General features: G+C 40.2%; 1 protein-coding gene across 1 annotated transcript in view; it reads right to left on the reverse strand.

Moving 5' to 3' along the window:
* POF1B (POF1B actin binding protein) overlaps window positions 1-21,172 on the reverse strand; it is an 85,728-nt gene that overhangs the window by 22,741 nt on the left and 41,815 nt on the right. The window contains exons 4-5 of the mRNA XM_043569643.1: window positions 14,671-14,698; window positions 11,784-11,858 (exon numbers count right to left, since the gene is read on the reverse strand). Coding sequence (XP_043425578.1) covers window positions 11,784-11,858; window positions 14,671-14,698 — 103 coding nt within the window. The remainder of the gene's footprint in view (window positions 1-11,783; window positions 11,859-14,670; window positions 14,699-21,172) is intronic.

A 21,172-nucleotide genomic window follows, 5' to 3' on the forward strand; every position in this document is an offset into this window, starting at 1 on the left:
GTGCCTGTTGGCCATCCGGATGTCTTCTAGTGTCTGTTCATGTTTTCTCCACATTTCTTCACTGGGTTATTTGTTTTTTGGGTGTGGAGTTTGGGGAGCTCTTTATACATTTTGGATACTAGCCCTTTGTCCAATATGTCATTTGCAAATATTTTTTCCCATTCCACTGGTTGCCTTTTAGTTTTGTTGGTTGTTTCCTTTGCTGTGCAGAAGCTGTTTATCTTCATAAGGTCCCTGTAGTTCATTTTTGCTTTTAATTCCCTTGCCTTTGGGGATGTGTCAAGGAAGATATTGCTACGGCTGAGGTCAAAGAGGTTTTTTCCTGCTTTCTCCTCTAGGGTTTTGATCATTTCCTGTCTCACATTCAGGTCCTTCATCCATTTTGAGTTTATTTTTGTGAATGGTGTGAGAAAGTGGTCTAGTTTCACCCTTCTGCATGTTGCTGTCCAGTTCTCCCAGCACCATTTGTTAAAGAGGCTGTCTTTTTTCCATTGGATGTTCTTTCCTGCTTTGTCAAAGATGAGTTGGCCATACGTTTGTGGGTCTAGGTCTGGGGTTTCTATTCTATTCCATTGGTCTATGTGTCTGTTTTGGTGCCAATACCATGCTGTCTTGATGATGACAGCTTTGTAGTAGAGGCTAAAGTCTGGGATTGTGATGCCTCCTGCTTTGGTCTTCTTCTTCAAAATTCCTTTGGCTATTCGGGGCCTTTTGTGGTTCCATATGAATTTTAGGATTGCTTGTTCTAGCTTTGGGAAGAATGCTGGTGCAATTTTGATTGGGATTGCATTGAATGTGTAGATACCTTTGGGTAGTATTGACATTTTGACAATATTTATTCTTCCAAACCATGAGCAGCGAATTTATTTCCATTTCTTTATATCTTCTTCAATTTCCTTCATAAGCTTTCTATAGTTTTCAGCATACAGATCTTTTATATCTTTGGTTAGATTTATTCTTAGGTATTTTATGCGTGTTGGTGCAATTTTGAATGGGATCAGTTTCTTTATTTGTATTTCTGTTGCTTCATTGTTAGTGTATAAGAATGCAGCTAATTTCTGTGCATTGATTTTGTATCCTGCAACTTTGCTGAATTCATGTATCAGTTCTAGCAGACTTTTGGTGGAGTCTATCAGATTTTCCCTGTATATCATGTCATCTGCAAAAAGTGAAAGCTTGACTTCATCTTTGCCAATTTTGATGCCTTTGATTTCCTTTTGCTGTCTGATTGCTGATGCTAGAACTTCCAACACTATATTAAACAACAGCGGTGAGAGTGGACATCCATGTCGTGTTCCTGATCTCAGAGAAAAAGCTCTCAGTTTATCCCCATTGAGGATGATGTTAGCTGTGGGCTTTTCATAAATGTTTTTTATGATCTTCAAGTATGTTCCTTCTATCCCGACTTTCTCGAAGGTTTTTATTAAGAAAGGTGGCTGGGAGGAGAGGGAAGAAGATGGCGGCGTAGGAGGACGCTGGGCTCACCACGTGTCCTGCTGATCACTTAGATTCCACCTACACATGCCTAAATAACCCAGAAAACCGCCAGAGGATTAGCAGAACGGAGTCTCCAGAGCCAAGCTCAGACGAGAGGCCCACGGAAGAGGGTAGGAAGGGCGGTGAGGCGGTGCGCGCTCCACGAACTGGCGGGAGGGAGCCTGGGCGGAGGGGCGGCTCGCTGGCCAAGCAGAGCCCCCGAGTCTGGCTGGCAAAAGCGGAGGGGCCTGATGGACTGTGTTCCGACAGCAAGCTCGACTTAGCGTCTGGGAGGTCATAAGTTAACAGCTCTGCTCAGAAAGCGGGAAGACTGGAGAACAAAGGGAGGGAGAGCTGCTGAGCCCCCAGATGGCAGAGCTCAGTTTGGGGGCGAACAAAGGGCTCGCCAGCGCCATCTCCCCCGCCCATCCCCCAGCCAAAATCCCAAAGGGAACCAGTTCCTGCCAGGGAACTTGCTCACTCCACGCAAACACCCAACTCTGTGCTTCTGCAGAGCCAAACCTCCGGCAGCCGATCTGACTCCCTCCAGCTGCCACAGGGCCCCTCTTGAAGTGGATCACCTAAGGAGAAGCGAGCTAAGCCTGCCCCTCCTGCCTCCATGCACCTTGCCTACCCACCCCAGCTAAACGCCAGATCCCCAGCATCACAAGCCTGGCAGTGTGCAAGTAGCCCAGACGGGCCACGCCACCCCACAGTGAATCCTGCCCCTAGGAGAGGGGAAGAGAAGGCACACACCAGTCTGGCTGTGGCCCCAGCTGTGGGCTAGGGGCAGACATCAGGTCGGACTGTTGCCCCTCCCACCAACGCAAGTTATTCAAGACAGCACAGGGGAAGTGCCCTGCAGGTCCTCACCACTCCAGGGACTATCCAAAATGACCAAACGGAAGAATTCCCCACAGAAGAACCTCCAGGAAATAACAACAGCTAATGAACTGATCAAAAAGGATTTAAATAATATAACAGAAAGTGAATTTAGAATACTAGTCATAAAATTAATTGCTGGGCTTGAGAACAGTATACAGGACAGCAGAGAATCTCTTGCTACAGAGATCAAGGGACTAAGGAACAGTCACGAGGAGCTGAAAAACGCTTTAAATGAAATGCAAAACAAAATGGAAACGACGACAGCTCGGATTGAAGAGGCAGAGGAGAGAATAGGTGAACTAGAAGATAAAGTTATGGAAAAAGAGGAAGCTGAGAGAAAGATTAAAAAAAACCCAGGAGTATGAGGGGAAAATTAGAGAACTAAGTGATACACTAAAAAGAAATAATATACGCATAATTGGTATCCCAGAGGAGGAAGAGAGAGGGAAAGGTGCTGAAGGGGTACTTGAAGAAATAATAGCTGAGAACTTCCTGAACTGGGGAAGGAAAAAGGCATTGAAATCCAAGAGGCACAGAGAACTCCCTCAGACGTAACTTGAATCAACCTTCTGCATGACATATCATAGTGAAACTGGCAAAATACAAGGATAAAGAGAAAATTCTGAAAGCAGCAAGGGATAAACGTGCCCTCACATATAAAGGGAGACCTATAAGACTCGTGAATGATCTCTATTTTGAAACTTGGCAGGCCAGAAAGGATTGGCACGATATCTTCAGTGTGCTAAACAGAAAAAATATGCAGCCGAGAATCCTTTATTCAGCAAGTCTGTCATTTAGAATAGAAGGAGAGATAAAGGTCTTCCCAAACAAACAAAAAAAAACTGAAGGAATTTGTCACCACTAAACCAGCCCTACAAGAGATCCTAAGGGGGATCCTGTGAGACAAAGTACCAGAGATATCGCTACAAGCATAAAACATACAGATATCACAATGACTCAGAACAGGTATCTTTCTGTAATAACACTGAATGTAAATGGATTAAATGCGCCAATCAAAAGACATAGGGTACCAGAATGGATAAAAAAACAAGACCCATCTATTTGCTGTCTGCAAGAGACTCATTTTAGACCTGAGGACACCGTTAGATTGAGAGTGAGGGGATGGAGAATTATTTATCATGCTACTGGAAGCCAAAAGAAATCTGGAGTAGCCATACTTATATCAGGCAAACTAGACTTTGAATTAAAGGCTGTAACAAGAGATGAAGAAGGGCATTATATAATAATTACAGGGTCTATCCATCAGGAAGAGCTAAAAATTCCAAATGTCTATGCACCGAATACCGGAGCCCCCAAATATATAAAACAAGTACTCACAAACATAAGCAACCTTATTGATAAGACTGTGGTAATTGCAGGGGACTTTAACAACCACTTAAGGAATTGGATAGATCATCTAGACACAGGATCAATAAAGAAACAAGGGCCCTGAATGAGACACTGGATCAGATGGACTTGACAGATATATTTAGAACTCTGCATCCCAAAGCAAGAGAGTATACTTTCTTCTCGAGTGCACATGGAACATTCTCCAAGATAGATCATATACTGGGTCACAAAACAGACCTTCATAAGTTTACAAGAACTGAAATTATACCATGTATACTTTCAGACCACAATGCGACGAAGCTTGAAATCAACCACAGGAAAAAGTCTGAAAAACCTCCAAAAGCATGGAGGTTAAAGAACACCTTACTAACGAATGAGTGGGTCAACCAAGCAATTACAGAAGAAATTAAAAAATATATGGAAACAAACGAAAATGAAAATGCAAGAATCCAAACGTTTGGGACTCAGCGAAGGCAGTCCTGAGAGGAAAATACATTGCAATCTAGGCCTATCTCAAGAAACAAGAAAAATCCCAAATACAAAATCTAACAGCACACCTAAAGGAACTAGAAGCAGAACAGCAAAGGCAGCCTAAACCCAGCAGAAGAAGAGAAATAATAAAGATCAGAGCAGAAATAAAAAATATAGAATCTAAAAAAACTGTAGAGCAGATCAATGAAAACAAGAGTTAGTTTTTTGAAAAAATAAACAAAATTGACAAACCTCTAGCCAGGCTTCTCAAAAAGAAAAGGGAGATGACCCAAATAGATAAAATCATGAATGAAAATGGAATTATGACAACCAATCCATCCCTCAGAGATACAAACAATTATCAGGGAATACTATGAAAAATTATATGCCAACACATTGGACAACCTGGAAGAAATGGACAAATTCCTAAACACCCGCACTCTTCCAAAACTCAATCAGGAGGAAATAGAAAGCTTGAACAGACCCATAACCAGCGAGGAAATTGAATCGGTTATCAAAAATCTTCCAACAAATAAGAGTCCAGGACCAGATGGCTTCCCAGGGGAGTTCTACCAGATGTTTAAAGAAGAGATAATACCTATCCTTCTCAAGCTATTCCAAAAAATAGAAAGGGAAGGAAAACTTCCAGACTCATTCTATGAAGCCAGTATTACTTTGATTCCTAAACCAGACAGAGACCCAGTAAAAAAAAGAGAACTACAGGCCAATATCCCTGATGAATATGGATGCAAAAATTCTCAATAAGATACTAGCAAATCGAATTCAACAGCATATAAAAAGAATTATTCACCATGATCAAGTGGGATTCATTCCTGGGATGCAGGGCTGGTTCAACATTCGCAAATCAATCAACGTGATACATCACATTAACAAAAAAAAAAAAAAAGAGAAGAACCATATGATCCTGTCAATTGATGCAGAAAAGGCCTTTGACAAAATCCAGCACCCTTTCTTAATAAAAACCCTTGAGAAAGTCGGGATAGAAGGAACATACTTAAAGATCATAAAAGCCATTTATGAAAAGCCCACAGCTAACATCATCCTCAACGGGGAAAAACTGAGAGCTTTTTCCCTGAGATCAGGAACATGACAAGTCTGCCACTCTCACCACTGTTGTTTAACATAGTGCTGGAAGTTCTAGCAACAGCAATCAGACAACAAAATTAAATCAAAGGCATCAAATTTGGCAAAGATGAAGTCAAGCTTTCGCTTTTTGCAGATGACATGATATTATACATGGAAAATCCGATAGACTCCACCAAAAGTCTCCTAGAACTGATACATGAATTCAGCAAAGTTGCAGGATACAAAATCAATGCACAGAAATTAGCTGCATTCTTATACACTAACAATGAAGCAACAGAAATACAAATAAAGAAACTGATCCCATTCAAAATTGCACCAACACGCATAAAATACCTAAGAATAAATCTAACCAAAGATGTAAAAGATCTGTATGCTGAAAACTATAGAAAGCTTATGAAGGAAATTGAAGAAGATATAAAGAAATGGAAATAAATTTGCTGCTCATGGTTTGGAAGAATAAATATTGTCAAAATGTCAATACTAGCCAAAGCTATCTACACATTCAATGCAATCCCAATCAAAATTGCATCAGCATTCTTCTCGGAACTAGAACAAGCCATCCTAAAATTCATATGGAACCACAAAAGGCCCCGAATAGCAAAAATAATTTTGAAGAAGAAGACCAAAGCAGGAGGCATCACAATCCCAGACTTTAGCCTCTACTACAAAGCTGTCATCATCAAGACAGCATGGTATTGGCACCAAAACAGACACATAGACCAATGGAATAGAATAGAAACCCCAGACCTAGACCCACAAACGTATGGCCAACTCATCTTTGACAAAGCAGGAAAGAACATCCAATGGAAAAAAGACAGTCTCTTTAACAAATGGTGCTGGGAGAACTGGACAGCAACATGCAGAAGGGTGAATCTAGACCACTTTCTCACACCATTCACAAAAATAAACTCAAAATGGATAAAGGACCTGAATGTGAGACAGGAAACCATCAAAACCTTAGAGGAGAAAGCAGGAAAAGACCACTCTGACCTCAGCCGTAGCAATCTCTTACTCGACACATCCCCAAAGGCAAGGGAATTAAAAGCAAAAGTGAATTACTGGGACCTTATGAAGATAAACAGCTTCTGCACAGCAAAGGAAACAATCAACAAAACTAAAAGGCAACCAACGGAATGGGAAAAGATATTTGCAAATGACATATCGGACAAAGGGATAGTATCTAAAATCTATAAAGAGCTCACCAAACTCCACACCCGAAAAACAAATAACCCAGTGAAGAAATGGGCAGAAAACATGAAAAGAAACTTCTCTAAAGAAGACATCCGGATGGCCAACAGGTACATGAAAAGATGTTCAGCGTCGCTCCTTATCAGGGAAATACAAATCAAAACCACACTCAGATATGACCTCACGCCAGTCAGAGTGGCCAAAATGAACAAATCAGGAGACTATAGATGCTGGAGAGGATGTGGAGAAACGGGAACTCTCTTGCACTGTTGGTGGGAATGCAAGTTGGTGCAGCCACTCTGGAAAGCAGTGTGGAGGTTCCTCAGAAAATTAAAAACAGACCTACCCCCTATGCCCCAGCAATAGCACTGCTAGGAATTTATCCAAGGGATACAGGAGTGCTGATGCATAGGGGCACGTGTACGCCAATGTTTATAGCCGCACTTTCTTTTTTTTTTTAATTTTTTTTCAAAGTTTTTTATTTATTTTTGGGACAGAGAGAGACAGAGCATGAACGGGGGAGGGCCAGAGAGAGAGGGAGACACAGAATCAGAAACAGGCTCCAGGCTCCGAGCCATCAGCCCAGAGCCTGACACGGGGCTCGAACTCACGGACCATGAGATCGTGACCTGGCTGAAGTCGGACGCTTAACTGACTGCGCCACCCAGGCGCCCCTATAGCCACACTTTCAATAGCCAAATTATGGAAAGAGCCTAATGTCCATCAACTGAAGAATGGATAAAGAAATTGTGGTTTATATACACAATGGAATACTACGTGGCAATGAGAAAGAATGAAATATGGCCTTTTGTAGCAACGTGGATGGAACTGGAGAGTGTGATGCTAAGTGAAATAAGCCATACAGAGAAAGACAGATACCATATGGTTTCACTCTTATGTGGATCCTAAGAAACTTGACAGAAACCCATGGGGGAAGGGAAGGAAAAAAAAAACAAAAAGAGGTTAGAGTGGGAGAGAGCCAAAACATAAGAGACTGTTAAAAACTGAGAACAAACTGAGGGTTGATGGGGGGTGGGAGGGAGGGGAGAGTGGGTGATGAGTATTGAGGAGAGCACCTTTTGGGATGAGCACTGGGTGTTGTATGGAAACCAATTTGACAATAAATTTCATATATTAAAAAAAAAGTTGGCTGAATTTTGTAAAATGCCTTTTCTGCATTGATTGACAGGATCATATGGTTCTTATCTTTTCTCTAATTAATGTGATGTATTACGTTGATTGATTTGCGAATGTTGAACCAGCCCTGCATCCCAGAATGAGTCCCACTTGATCATGGTGAATAATTCTTTTTATATGCTTTTGAATTCGATTTGCTAGTGTCTTGTTGGGAATTTTTGCATCCATATTCATCAGGGATATTGGCTGTAGTTCTCTTTTTTTTTACTGGGTCTCTGTCTGGTTTAGGAATCAAAGTAATACTGGCTTCATAGGATGAGTCTGGAAGTTTTCCTTCCCTTTCTATTTTTTGGAACATCTTGAGAAGGATAGTTATTATCTCTGCTTTAAACGTCTGGTAGAACTCCCCTGGGAAGTCATCTTGTCCTGGAGTCTTATTTGTTGGGAGATTTTTCATAACTGATTCAATTTCTTCTCTGGTTATGGGTCTGTTCAAGCTTTCTATTTCCTCCTGATTGAGTTTTGGAAGACTGTGGGTGTTTAGGAATTTGTCCATTTTTTCCAGGTTGTCCAGTTTGTTGGCATATAATTTTTCATAGTATTCCCTGATAATTGCTTGTGTCTCTGAGGGATTGGTTGTAATAATTCCATTTTCATTCATGATTTTGTCTATTTGGGTCATCTCCCTTTTCTTTTTGAGAAATCTGGCTAGAGGTTTATTAATTTGTTTATTTTTTCAAAAAAAAACCCTCTTGGTTTCATTGATATGCTCTACATTTTTTTTTAGATTCTATATTGTTTATTTCTGCTGTGATCATTATTATTTCTCTTCTTCTGCTGGGCTTAGGCTGTCTTTGCTGTTTTGCTTCTAGTTCCTTTAGGTGTGCTGTTAGATTTTGTATTTGGGATTTTTCTTGTTTCTTGAGGTAGGCCTGGATTGCAATGTATTTTCCTCTCAGGACTGCCTTCACTGCATTCCAAAGCATTTGGATAGTTGCATTTTCATTTTCGTTTGTTTCCATATATTTTTTAATTTCTTCTCTAATTGCCTGGTTGACCCATTCAATCTTTAGTAGAGTGTTCTTTAACCTCCATGCTTTTGGAGTTTTCCAGACTTTTTCCTGTGGTTGATTTCAAGCTTCGTCGCATTGTGGTCTGAAAGTATACATGGTATGATCTCAATTCTTGTAAACTTATGAAGGGCTGTTTTGTGACCCAGTATGTGATCTATCTTGGAGAATGTTCCATGTGCACTCGAGAAGAAAGTATATTCTGTTGCTTTGGGATGCAGAGTTTCAAATATGTCTGTCATGTCCATCTGATCCAATGTATCATTCATGGCCGTTGTTTCTTTATTGAACGTGTGTCTAGATGATCTATCCATTTCCTTAAGTGGTTGTTGAAGTCCCCTGCAATTACCACAGTCTTATCAATAATGTTTTTCATGTTTGTTTGTAATTGTTTTATATATTTGGTGGCTCCTATATTCGGTGCATAGACATTTATATTTCTTAGCTCTTCCTGATGGATAGACCCTGTGATTATTATATAATGCCCTTCTTCATCTCTTGTTACAGCCTTTAATTAAAAGTCTAGTTTGTCAATATAAGTATGTCTACTCCAGCTTTCTTTTGACTTCCAGTAGCATGATAGTTCTCCATTCCCTCACTTTCAATCTGAAGGTGTCCTCAGGTCTAAAATGAGTCTCTTGCAGACAGCAAATAGATGCATCTTGTTTTTTTATCCATTCTGATACACTATGTCTTTTGTTTGGCTCATTTAATCCATTTACATTCAGTGTTATTACAGAAAGATACCTGTTCAGAGTCATTGTGATATCTGTATGTTTTATGCTTGTAGCGATGTCTCTGGTACTTTGTCTCATAGTATCCCCCTTAGGATCTCTTCTGGGCTGGTTTAGTGGTGACAAATTCCTTCAGTTTTTGTTTGTTTGGGAAGAGCTTTATCTCTCCTTCTATTCTAAATGACAGACTTGCTGGATAAAGGATTCTCGGCTGCATATTTTTTCTGTTCATCACATTGAAGATTTCCTGCCATTCCTTTCTGGCCTGCCAAGAGTCAGTAGACAGATCTGTCAGGCATCTTGTAGGTCTCCCTTTATATGTTAGAGCATGTTTATCTCTAGCTGCTTTCAGAATTTTCTCTTTATCCTTGTATTTTGCCAGTTTCACTATGATATGTCATGCAGAAGATTGATTCAAGTTACATCTGAAGGGAGTTCTCTGTGCCTCTTGGATTTCAGTGCCTTTTTCCTTCCCCAGATCCGGGAACTTCTCAGCTGTGATTTCTTCAAGTACCCCTTCAGCACCTTTCCCTCTCTCTTCCTCCTCTGGAATACCAAATATGCGTAAATTTTTTCTCTTAGTTCATCACTTAGTTCTCTAATTTTCCTCTCATACTCCTGCGTTTTTTCATCTTTCTTTTTCTCAGCTTCTTCTTTTTCCGTAATTTTATCTTCTAGTTCACCTATTGTCTACTCTGCCTCTTCAATCCGAGCTGTGGTTGCCTCCATTTTATTTTGCAGTTCATTTATAGCATTTTTTAGCTCCTCCTGACTGTTCCTTAGTCCCTTGTTCTCTGTAGCAAGAGATTCTCTGCTGTCCTTTATACTGTTTTCAAGCCCAGCAATTAATTTTATGACTATTTTTCTAAATTCACTTTCTGTTATATTGTTTAAATCATTTTTGATCAGTTCGTTAGCTGTTGTTATTTCCTGGAGATTCTTTTGGGGGGAATTCTTCCGTTTGGTCATTTTGGATAGTCCCTGGAGTGGTGCAGATCTGCAGGGCACTTCCCCTGTGCTGTCTTGAATAACTTGCGTTGGTGGGCGGGGCCGCAGTCAGACCTGATGTCTGCCCCAGCCTACCGCTGGGGCCACAGTCAGACTGGTGTGTACCTTCTCTACCCCCTCTCCTAGGTGCAGGATTCACTGTGGTGTGGCGTGGCCCATCTGGGCTACTTGCACACTGCCAGGCTTGTGGTGCTGAGGATCTGGCATGGAGTGGATTGGCAAGGTGGACAGGGTGGGAGGGGCAGTCTCAGCTCGCTTATCCTTTGGTGATCCACTTCAGGAAGCGCCCTGTGGCACTGGAAGGGAGTCAGACCCACCAATGGAGGGATGGATCCGCAGAAGCACAGCATTGGGTGTTTGCGCGGTGCAAGCAAGTTCCCTGGCAGGAACTGGTTCCCTTTGGGATTTTGGCTGGGGGATGGGTGAGGGAGATGGCTCTGGCCAGCACCTTTGTTCCCTGCCAAGGTGAGCTCTGTTGTCTGGGGCTCAACAAATCTCCCTCCCGTTGTCCTTCTATCCTCCTGCTCTCCGAGCAGAGCTGTTAATTTATAACCTTCCAGATGTTAAGTCCTGCTTGCTGTCAGAACACACTCCGTCCGGCCCCTCCAGTTTTGCAAGTCAGACTCAGGGGCTCTGCTTGGCCAGCGGGCCGCCCCTCCCCGGCTCCCTCCCGCCAGTCCGTGTAGCACGCACCGCCTCTTTGCCCTTCCTACCCTCTTCTGTGGGCCTCCTGTCTGCGCTTGGCTCCAGATAATCCATTCTGCTAGTCTTCTGGTGGTTTTCTGGGTTATTTAGGCAGGTGTAAGTGGAATCTAAGTGATCAGCAGGACACGGTGAGCCCAGCGTCCTCCTACCCTGCCATCTTCCCGACCAATCCCTCCAAATGAGAATCTAGCCATATTCTTTTAGCATCTATCTCCTTCTGTTTCTCATTTCATTGTAGGGAAACTTACTACTCCAGTAGTCTCTACCCTTCCGTAAATCAGAAAAAGCAAGGCACTGGCCTTTCTCATCTTACTACAAGGATACGGTGGGGAGGGGAAGAATACAAAATGGAAAAGATGGGGACAAAGACTACAAGTTAGAGTCAGGTTTTGCTATAGGAGTCAGGAGAGAATAAGGGCATTACTATTTCTATAATGCTTTCTTGAATGCTAATTATTCAATATAAGTGGTATGCAACCCTTTTTTAATCAAAGTATTATCAACTATAATGCAACCCTTTTTTAATCAAAGTATAGTCAACTCTTGTAAAACAGGATTTTCATTTAGAACTTTCTGTTCTTAATTAAGGGAAGCATCCTTGGCTAGTGGTTTGTCACTGTTGATTTCACATCCACACTTGACCCCATCTTACCTGCAGAATATAGCGAATTTGCTGTTTTGTAAACTCTGACAATCCTCTGGGAATCAACAATTCAATGTCTTCTGACTGTAAGAAAAGAGAGGCTTATACATTGAAAAGATACACATGAGTATTGTAATTGTAGGGTCTGCAGTTCACAGACTTTGGTGCAGCAGAGCATATTTTTAGGAACATCAAAAGATTATTTCAGTTTTGGGCAATAGTTGCTACCAACTTCATTTCTACCGTGATAGTTCTTACTTTTAAAAAAATGATTATAGAGGCACCTGGGTGGCTCAGTCGGTTAAGTGTCCAACTTCTGGTTTCAGCTCAGATCATTATTTCACATTTTGGTGCATTCCAGCCCTGCACTGGGATCTGTGCTGACAGGGCAGAGCCTGCTTGGGATTCTCTCTCTGTCTCTCTCTCTCTCACTATCTCTGCCCCTTCCCCACTCATGTTGATTGTGTCTTTTTCAAAATAAATAAACTTAAACAAATTATTTAAAATTAAAAAAAATGATTATACTACAGACACTATGGAAAGTTCCTTGAATTCTAGGCACTTTAGGGAAAAACTTTATGCAACCAATCAGATGTTCCATTTCTACATTTTTTAAGAGTAATTTAAAAAACAAAAAGATGGTCTCTCAAGTCCCATTAAATACTCTCAGTGTATCTTTCAACAACTGGAAGCTTTGATGAGTGGTAAATATGACATTTTAGAGGCTGATTTTTTAAATAATGAAAATTGAGGATTTACATTGAGCTATGATGACTTCTGAAAAAGTAAATGTTGACACAGCAACATTGAAAAGCTTTAACTGATTTTTTTTTTAGTTGAAGCAATGTAAATTTATTATCTAGTAGTTTTGGAGGTTGGAATCAATGGGGCAAAATTAATGTGTCAGCAGAACTGCATTCTTTTGGTGGGCTCTAGGGGAGAATCTATTTCATTGCCTTTTTGTTTCTACAGGCTGCCTGAATTCCTTGGCTGGTGGCCTCATCACTCCCATCTCTGCTTCCATTGGCAGATCTCCTGACTCTGACCTCCTGCCTCCCTCTTTTAAGGACCGTTAGTGTTAACATTGGGCCCACCCACATAATCCAGGATAAGCTCCTCACTTTAAGATTCTTAACTTAGTCACATTTGCAAAGTTTATTTTACCATGTTAAGGTAACATATTCAAAAGTTTCAGGGATTAGGGTGTGGACATCTTTGGGGAGCTATTATTCTGTCTTCTACATAATCTTATTGCCCTTCTTCTGAAGCTCATATCCATACAGGTTCCCTCTGTGAGGTCTAGATCCAAGAGAGGGAGATTCTAATAGAGGAAGGGTCTTCTCTTCCACCTGCTCAAGACCCTCTTTGGATGGCTAACCAAGAATCCACTTCCTCAGAAGACATCTTTCCCTCTTCCTCAGCGGGTGATTTTTCTCTATGGCTGCTGCAAGATAAGTTAATTAGAATACCATCCAGTACCTTTGACTTCAGTACCCTTATCCCAAACCATAGAAGGATGATGTCCTTACAAAAAACAAAAAACAAAAAAAAAACAAAAAACAAAAACAAAAAACAAAAACAGATAGCCAAGGACTGAAGTTAAGACATCACAGCAGATACTTATCTTGCCAAATCCTATGCCCAGCCCACCAAGTATCATTGTCTTCTTTTATTTATTCAAATATAATTAACATACAGTGTTATATTAGTTTCAGGTGTACAATATAATGATTTAGCAATTCTATAAATTTCTCAGTGCTTATTAAAATAAGTATACTCTTAAGCCCCATTATTTATTTCAGCCATATCCCCACTGACATCCCCTTTTGTGAGAAGCTTCAACTAATTTTAAGTGAAAATCACTGTAATGAATGCAGTATATAAATACATTGCAAATGAAGAAAAAAATTGGGGCACCTGGGTGGCTCAGTCGGTTAAGCATCCAACTTTGGCTCAGGTCATGATCTCATGGTTTGTGAGTTGGAGCCCTGTGACAGGCTCTGTGCTGACAGCTCGCAGCCTGGACCCTGCTTTGGATTCTGTGTCTCCTTCTCTCTCTGCCCCTCCCCCACTTGTGTTCTGTCTCTCTCTATTAAAAAATAAATAAATGTAAGCAAAAAAATTTTTATAAAAAAGAAAAAAACACAAAAGAGGCCACTGTGCTTTTTTATTACATCGAAATCAGTTCTTTCTCTAGCTGATTACTTATTCCATTTGAAGTAATACTTAACAAAATGTGCATATATAATAGAATTAAAAATTGAAAAAAACTTAAGTTGATTTCTGTTTGGCATGGGTCATAAGGTTCAAAATACATTAAAACTAACTTTGCTACTTAGTTAATGTAGGTCTTAATTTTCTAAAGCAGAGAGTATGTGGTAAATGAAATTTTAAATGTTTTGATAAGCAAAGACAAAGTCATAAACACCAGTTGATGAAATATTTTTCACATTAATAATTATTACCTTTATGATTATTACTTTTATAGCCATTAGAAAAAGATAAAAAAATTAACATTTTAATTTATTTTTGAGAGACACAGAGAGATGGAGTGTGAGCAGGGGAAAGGCAGAGAGAGAGGGAGACACAGAATCTGAAACAGGCTCCAGGATCTGCATGGTCAGCACAGAGCCCAACCTGGGGCTTGAACCCACCAACTGTAAGATCATGACCTGAACTGAGTCGGATGCTTCCCCAACTGAGCCACCCGGGTGCCCCATAATTACAAACATATAAATGGTTCTATCATTTTAAAGACAAAATGATCATTATATCTTTCACTAATCTGTGTTTCCAGTCTAATAAAGGTACCAAACTAAAACAGTATTATTGGTGCAAATATCAGAATCTGCTTTGTTATCACCTATATTTGATTTTCAACTATTTTTGCACTTACCTCATCTGTAGACTCAAAGTCCTCTTTGCTGCAAGAATGAAAATAAAAAGATAGACAACCTTAAGAAAATGTATGTATGGATCATATATAAATGCTAGTGTTTCTAATTCTTTTATCTTAGTTTTAATATATCATAATAACAGCAATTCAATTTACAATTCAAATAAGAAATTTTAAGCTAACTAAAATGGCACTTATGAAAAATAAAGATAATTTTCCTGAAACTAGTTAATCTACTAAAAATGACCAATATTGATTAGGGAGAGGAAGAGGCCAACATGGCAGAGAAGTGGGGCAATCCAAACTTCCCGCATCTCTCAAAGAAGTTCTGAAGCCAAAGGACTTTGAACCCCCAAGAGTCTGGGAGGAAAAGAGACTGAGTCTAAAAAGGAGTCACTGGAACATCCTTGACGGGCTATAGGTAGGTGATTGAGAACTGGGGGAGATAAAATGGGCCACGTAAGTACAGAGGGGAGGGATCCTCTTTTGTGGAGAGACAAAGGGAAGAGAAACAGTTGCTGGAGAAATATACGACTGTATCTGGACAAAAGATAAACCTCAGCTGGGACCGAGAGTGATACCATCTCTAACTGCAGGGCTTTCTTGGACTGGGGCCAGCTGACCCATTCGCACAGCTGGGGAGGAGGAGAGCCAGCCCTGGGTTCGGTGGTAGGTCAGGGGTGCAGTCTACAGTAGAAGAAACCAGTCCCCTCCTTGTAGTGCTGTGGGAAAGGACAAAGCCTGCCTGCCTCTGCCATCCCGGGGTTCAGCTGGGATGTCAGCAATACAGTCTGCAGCAGGAAAAGGTGGTCCTCCCTGAAGTGCTGCGGCACAGACAAAGCCAGCTGGGAGCACATATCAGGCTGCACAGAGAGGCACTTCCTCAGTGCCAGAGCAAACAGAATGGGACTTTGATCCCAGGCTGCACAGAGAGGCACTTCCTCAGTGCCAGAGCAGACAGAATGGGATTTTGAATCCTAGCCAAGCGCTGGTCAGGGGAGTCAGTGGAGCGAGAAGGCCCGCCCCATCTGCGCCTGCTGCACAGTGAGGAGGACTCAAATGGAGTCCACCAAGCCCCATGGAGAAGAGGCTGGGGGATCGCCATTCCCCCCCCCTGCACCCCCAAGGCGAGACCTCAAGGATCTGTCCAAGGCCCATAGTGGAGGCGGAACCAGCCTACACCAAACCACGCCCCTCCATGCCTGGTCACTGCATATCTGCTGGAGCAGGACAGATGCTGTGAAACCAAAGGGCTCTATCATCCAGACCAGTGCTGCTGCAGACCCTGGATTAATTCTCGGACAATTCTTGTTATTTAGATATATATTCCCTTCTTATCTCTTCCTTCCTCTAAGCTGGTTACTCTGGTTGTTGGTTTGTTTAAGCAGACATATTTAATCCATTCTCTTCATACATGTTCTACACCACCTTCTCTACTTTCCTTTCCTCTCTTTGGAATAATCAAGCCATAGTTTCTCTGTCTGGGTAATTTTATCTTTTATTTTTCCCCCACCTCTTTCTTTATTTTCTTTCTTTCTCTCTCTCTGGATAAGGCCATTTAGCCTCTCTGCCCAGTCAATGTTTATTTTCTCTTTGTCCCCACCCCTGTCATTTCTCTCTTTGTATATGCTCTTCCATCAGCACTGCCTCCACCCTTTTCTTTACTTGTAGCTGGTGTTTCTGCTTTTTTGCTTTTGGATTAGTTTGTTTGTTTTATGTGTGTGTGTGTCTGGTCTGTCTGTCTGTTTGTTTTATTTGTCTGTGTGTTTGCCTGTCTTTGTTTCCTGTTGGTTTTTCTGTTTGTTTTCCTTTCCAGGGCTACTTCAAATAACAACTCAAAGCAGATCTTGTGGAGGGTTCAAAACATCACTACAAGTAGAGAAATAAAATGACCAAAGTCGGGACAACACAGAGCAAGTAACACTCTCCAAAAAAACACCTACTGAAGGGCCAGGTCCTGAACAGTGTATGACCCCCCTTTAATATAAGAGTGCTCACAGGTACAGAGCACATAAGAAGCTTTTAAAACTCAAAAGGGACAGAAAAGTAGCCAAAATGATGAAATGGAAGAATTCCATGCAAAAGAAAATCCAGGAAGAACTGAAAGCTAAAGAATTGATCTAAACAGATATAAGCAATATAACTGAATAAGAATTTAGAATAATAGTCATAAGATTAATCACTGGGCTTGAAGAAGGCATAGAAGACAGCAGAGAATCTATTACTGCAGAGATTAAGGAACTAAAAATCAGTCACGATGAATTAATAAATGCTATAAATGAGGTGCAAAATAAAATGGAGGCGGCCACAGCACAGATTGAAGAGGCAGAGGGGAGAATAGGTGAATTAGAAGATAAAATTATGGAAAAAGAGGAAGCTGAGAAAAAGAGAGATTAAAAAATCCAGGATCAAGAGGGGAAAATTAGAGAAGTAAGTGATGCAATCAACTGGAACAATATCCGTATCATAGGAATTCCAGAAGAAGAAAAGAGAGAGAAAGGGTCTGAAAATGCACTTGAATGAATCATAGGTGAGAACTTCCCTGATCTGGGGAAGGAAAAAGGCAGTGAAATACAGGAGGCACAGAGAACTCCCTTCAGACATAACTTGATTTGATCTTCTGCATGACATATCATAGTGAAAATGGAAAAATACAAGGATAAAGAGAAAATTCTGAAAGCAGCTAGGGATAAACACCCTCTAACTTACAAAAGTAAACCCATAAGAGTAGTGGCAGATCTATCTACTGAAACTTGGCATGCCAGAAAGGAATGGCAGGAAATCTTTAATGTGATGAACAGGAAAACCATGCAACCGAGAATTCTCTATCCAGAAGGTCTGTCATTCAGAATAGGAGAGATAAAGGTTTTCCCAAACAAAAAAAAAACTGAAGGAATTCATCACCACTAAACCAGCCCTACAAGAGATCGTAAGGGGGATTCTGTGAGTGAAATGTTGCAAGGACCACAAAGTACCAGAGACATCACTACAAGCATGAAAGCTATGGACATCACAATGACTAAACCCATATCTTTCAAAAATAACACTGAATGTAAATGGACTAAATGCTCCAATCAAAAGACATAGGGTATCAGTATGGATAAAAAGAAGACCCATCTATTTTCTGTCTACAAGAGACTCATTTTAGACCTGAGGACACCTTCAGATTGAAAATGAGGGGATGGAGAACTATCTATCATGCTACTCAAAGTCATAGGCAAGCTGGAGTAGCCATACTTATATCAGACAAGCTAGACTTTAAATTAAAGTCTGTAACAAGAGATGAAGAAGGGCACTAGGTAATAATTACAGGATCTATCCAAATGTCTATGCACCAAATTCGAAGGCACCCAAATATTTAAAACAATTAATCACAAACAAGCAATCTTATTGATAAGAATGTGGTAATTGCAGGGGACTTTAATACTCCACTTACAACAATAGACAGATCATCTAGACACAGAATCAGTAAAGAAACAATGGCTTTGAATGATACATTGGACCAGATGGACTTGACAGATATATTTAGAACTCTACATCCAAAAGCAGCAGAATATACTTTCTTCTTGAGTGTACATGGAACATTCTCCAAGATAGATCATGTACTGGGTCACAAATGGCCCTCAATAAATATAAAAGAATTGAGATTATACCATGAACACTTTCAGATCACAATGCTATGAAACTTGAAATCAACCGCAGGAAAAGGTCTGGAAAACCTCCAAAGGCATGGAGGTTAAAGAACACCCTACTAAAGAACAAATGGGTCAACCAGGCAATTAGAAAATAAATTCGAAAATGTATGCAAACAAATTAAAATGAAAAGACAACAATCTAAATGCTTTCGGATGCAGTGAAGGCAGTCCTGAGAGGAAAATACATTGCAACCCAAGCCTATCTCAAGAAACAAGAAAAATCCCAAATACAAAATATAACAGCACACCTAAAGGAAAGAAAAGCAGAACAGGAAAGACACCCCAAAGCCAGCAGAAGAGAAATAATAAAGAACATAGCAGAAATAAACAATATAAAATCAAAAACACACTAGAACAGATCAGTGAAACTAAGAGTTGGCTTTTTGAAAAAATAAACAAAATTAATAAACCTCTAGCCAGGTTTCTCAAAAAGAAAAGAGAGAGGACACAAATATATAAAATCACGAATGAAAATGGAATTATGACAACCAATTCCTCAGAAATACAGTAATTATCAAGGAATACTATGAAAAATTATATGCTAACAAACTGGACAACCTGGAAGAAATGGACAAATTCCTAAGCACCCACCCACTTCCAAAACTCAAATGGATCATATGGAAATAGAAAATTTGAACAGGTGATTAATTAGTGAAGAAATTGAATCAGTCACCAAAAATCTCTCAACAAATAAGAGTCCTGGCCCAGATGGCTTCACTGGGGAATTCTACCAGACATTTAAAGCAGAGTTAATACCTATCCTTCTCAAGCTGTTCCAAAAAATAGTAAGGGAAGGAAAACTTACAGACTCATTCTATGAAGCCAACAGTACTTTGATTCCCAAACCAGACAGACACCCAGCAAAAAAAGAGAACTACAGGCCAATATCCCTGATGAACATGGATGCAAAAATTCTCAACAAGATACTAGCAAAGTGAAGTCAACAGCATATAAAGAGAATTATTCATCATGATCAAGTGGGATTCATTCCTGGGCTTCAGGACTGGTTCAATATTTGGAAATCAATCAATTTGATACATCATATTAATAAAAGAAAATATAAAACCACATGATCCTGTCAATGGATGCAGAAAAATCATTTGAGAAAATACAGCATCATTTCTTGACGAAAACCCTCAAGAAAGTTAGAATAGAAGGAACATACTTAAACATCATAGAAAAGCCCACAGATAATATCATCCTCAATGGGGAAAAACTGAGAACTTTCCCCCTGGGATCAGGAACATGACAGGGATGTCCACTCTCTGTGATGTTCGCTATGTGTAACATAGTGCTGTAAGTCCTAGTATCAGAAATCAGACAACTAAATGTAAAAAAAAGCATCAACATCAGCAAAGATTAAATCAAACTTTCACTTTTTGTAGAGGACATGATACACTACCTGGAAAACCCGACAGACTCCACCAAAAGTCTGATATAATTGATACATAAATTCACCAAAGTCAAAGGGTACAAAATTAATGTACAGAAATTGTTTGCACTTTTATACACCAATAATGAAGCAACAGAAAGAGAAATAAAGAAACTGATCTCATTCACAATTACACCAAGAACCATAAAATACCTAGGAATAAACCTAACCAAAGATTTAAAGGATATTTATGCTGAAAACTATAGAATGCTTATGAAGGAAATTGAAGAAGAGACAAAGAAATGGAAAAACATTCCGTGCTCATGGATTGGAATAAATATTGTTAAAATGTCAATACTACCCAAAACAGTCTATACATTCAATACAATCCCAATAAAAATTACACCAGCATTGTTCTCAAAGTAGATCAAACAACCCTAAAATTTGTATGGAACCACAAAGTGCTCGTGTAGACAAAGTACTATCAAAGAAGAAAACCAAAGCAGGAGGCATCACAATCCCATAGTTTAGCCTCTACTATCAACTGTAATCATCAAGACAACATGGTATTGACACAAAACAGACACATAAACCAATGGAATAGAAAAGAGAACTCAGATTTGGACCCACAAAAGTATGGCCAACTAATCTTTGACAAAGCAAGAAAGAGTATCTAATGGAAAAAAAAAGACTGTCTCTTTAACAAATGGTGCTGGGACAACTGGACAGCAACATGCAGAAGAATGAAACTAGACTACTTTCTTATACCACTCACAAAAATAAACTCAAAATGGATGAAAGACCTGAATGTGAGACAGGAAACCATCAAAATCCTAGAGCCAAGAGCAGGAAAATATCTCTTTGAGTGCAGCTGCAGCAATTTCTCAATCAACACATCTCCAAAGGGAAGGGAATTAAAAGCAAAAATGAATTATTGGGACCTCATCAAGACAAAAACTTCGGCACTGCAAAGGAAACAATCAACAAAACTAAAAGGCAACCAACAGAATGGGAAAAGATATTTGCAAATGACATATCAGATAAAGAGCTAGTATCCAAAATCTGTAAAGACCTCACCAAACGCCACACCTGAAAAGCAAACAATCCAGTGAAGAAATGGGCAGAATACATGAATAGACACTTCTTTAAAGAAGACATCCAGATGGCCAACAGGCGCATGAAAAGATGCTCAACATCGCTCCTCATCAGGGAAATACAAATCAAAACCACACTCAGATATCACCTCATGGCAGTCAGAGTGGCTAAAATGAACAAATCAGGAGACTATAGATGCTGGCAAGAATGTGGAGAAATGGGAACCCTCTTGCACTGATGGTGGGAATGCAAACTGGTGGAGCAGCTCTGGAAAACAGTGTGGAGGTTCCTCAAAAAATTAAAAATAGACCTACCCTATGACCCAGCAATAGGCTGCTAG

The sequence above is a fragment of the Prionailurus bengalensis genome, chromosome X (assembly GCF_016509475.1).
Source record: "Prionailurus bengalensis isolate Pbe53 chromosome X, Fcat_Pben_1.1_paternal_pri, whole genome shotgun sequence".
NCBI lineage: Eukaryota > Metazoa > Chordata > Mammalia > Carnivora > Felidae > Prionailurus > Prionailurus bengalensis.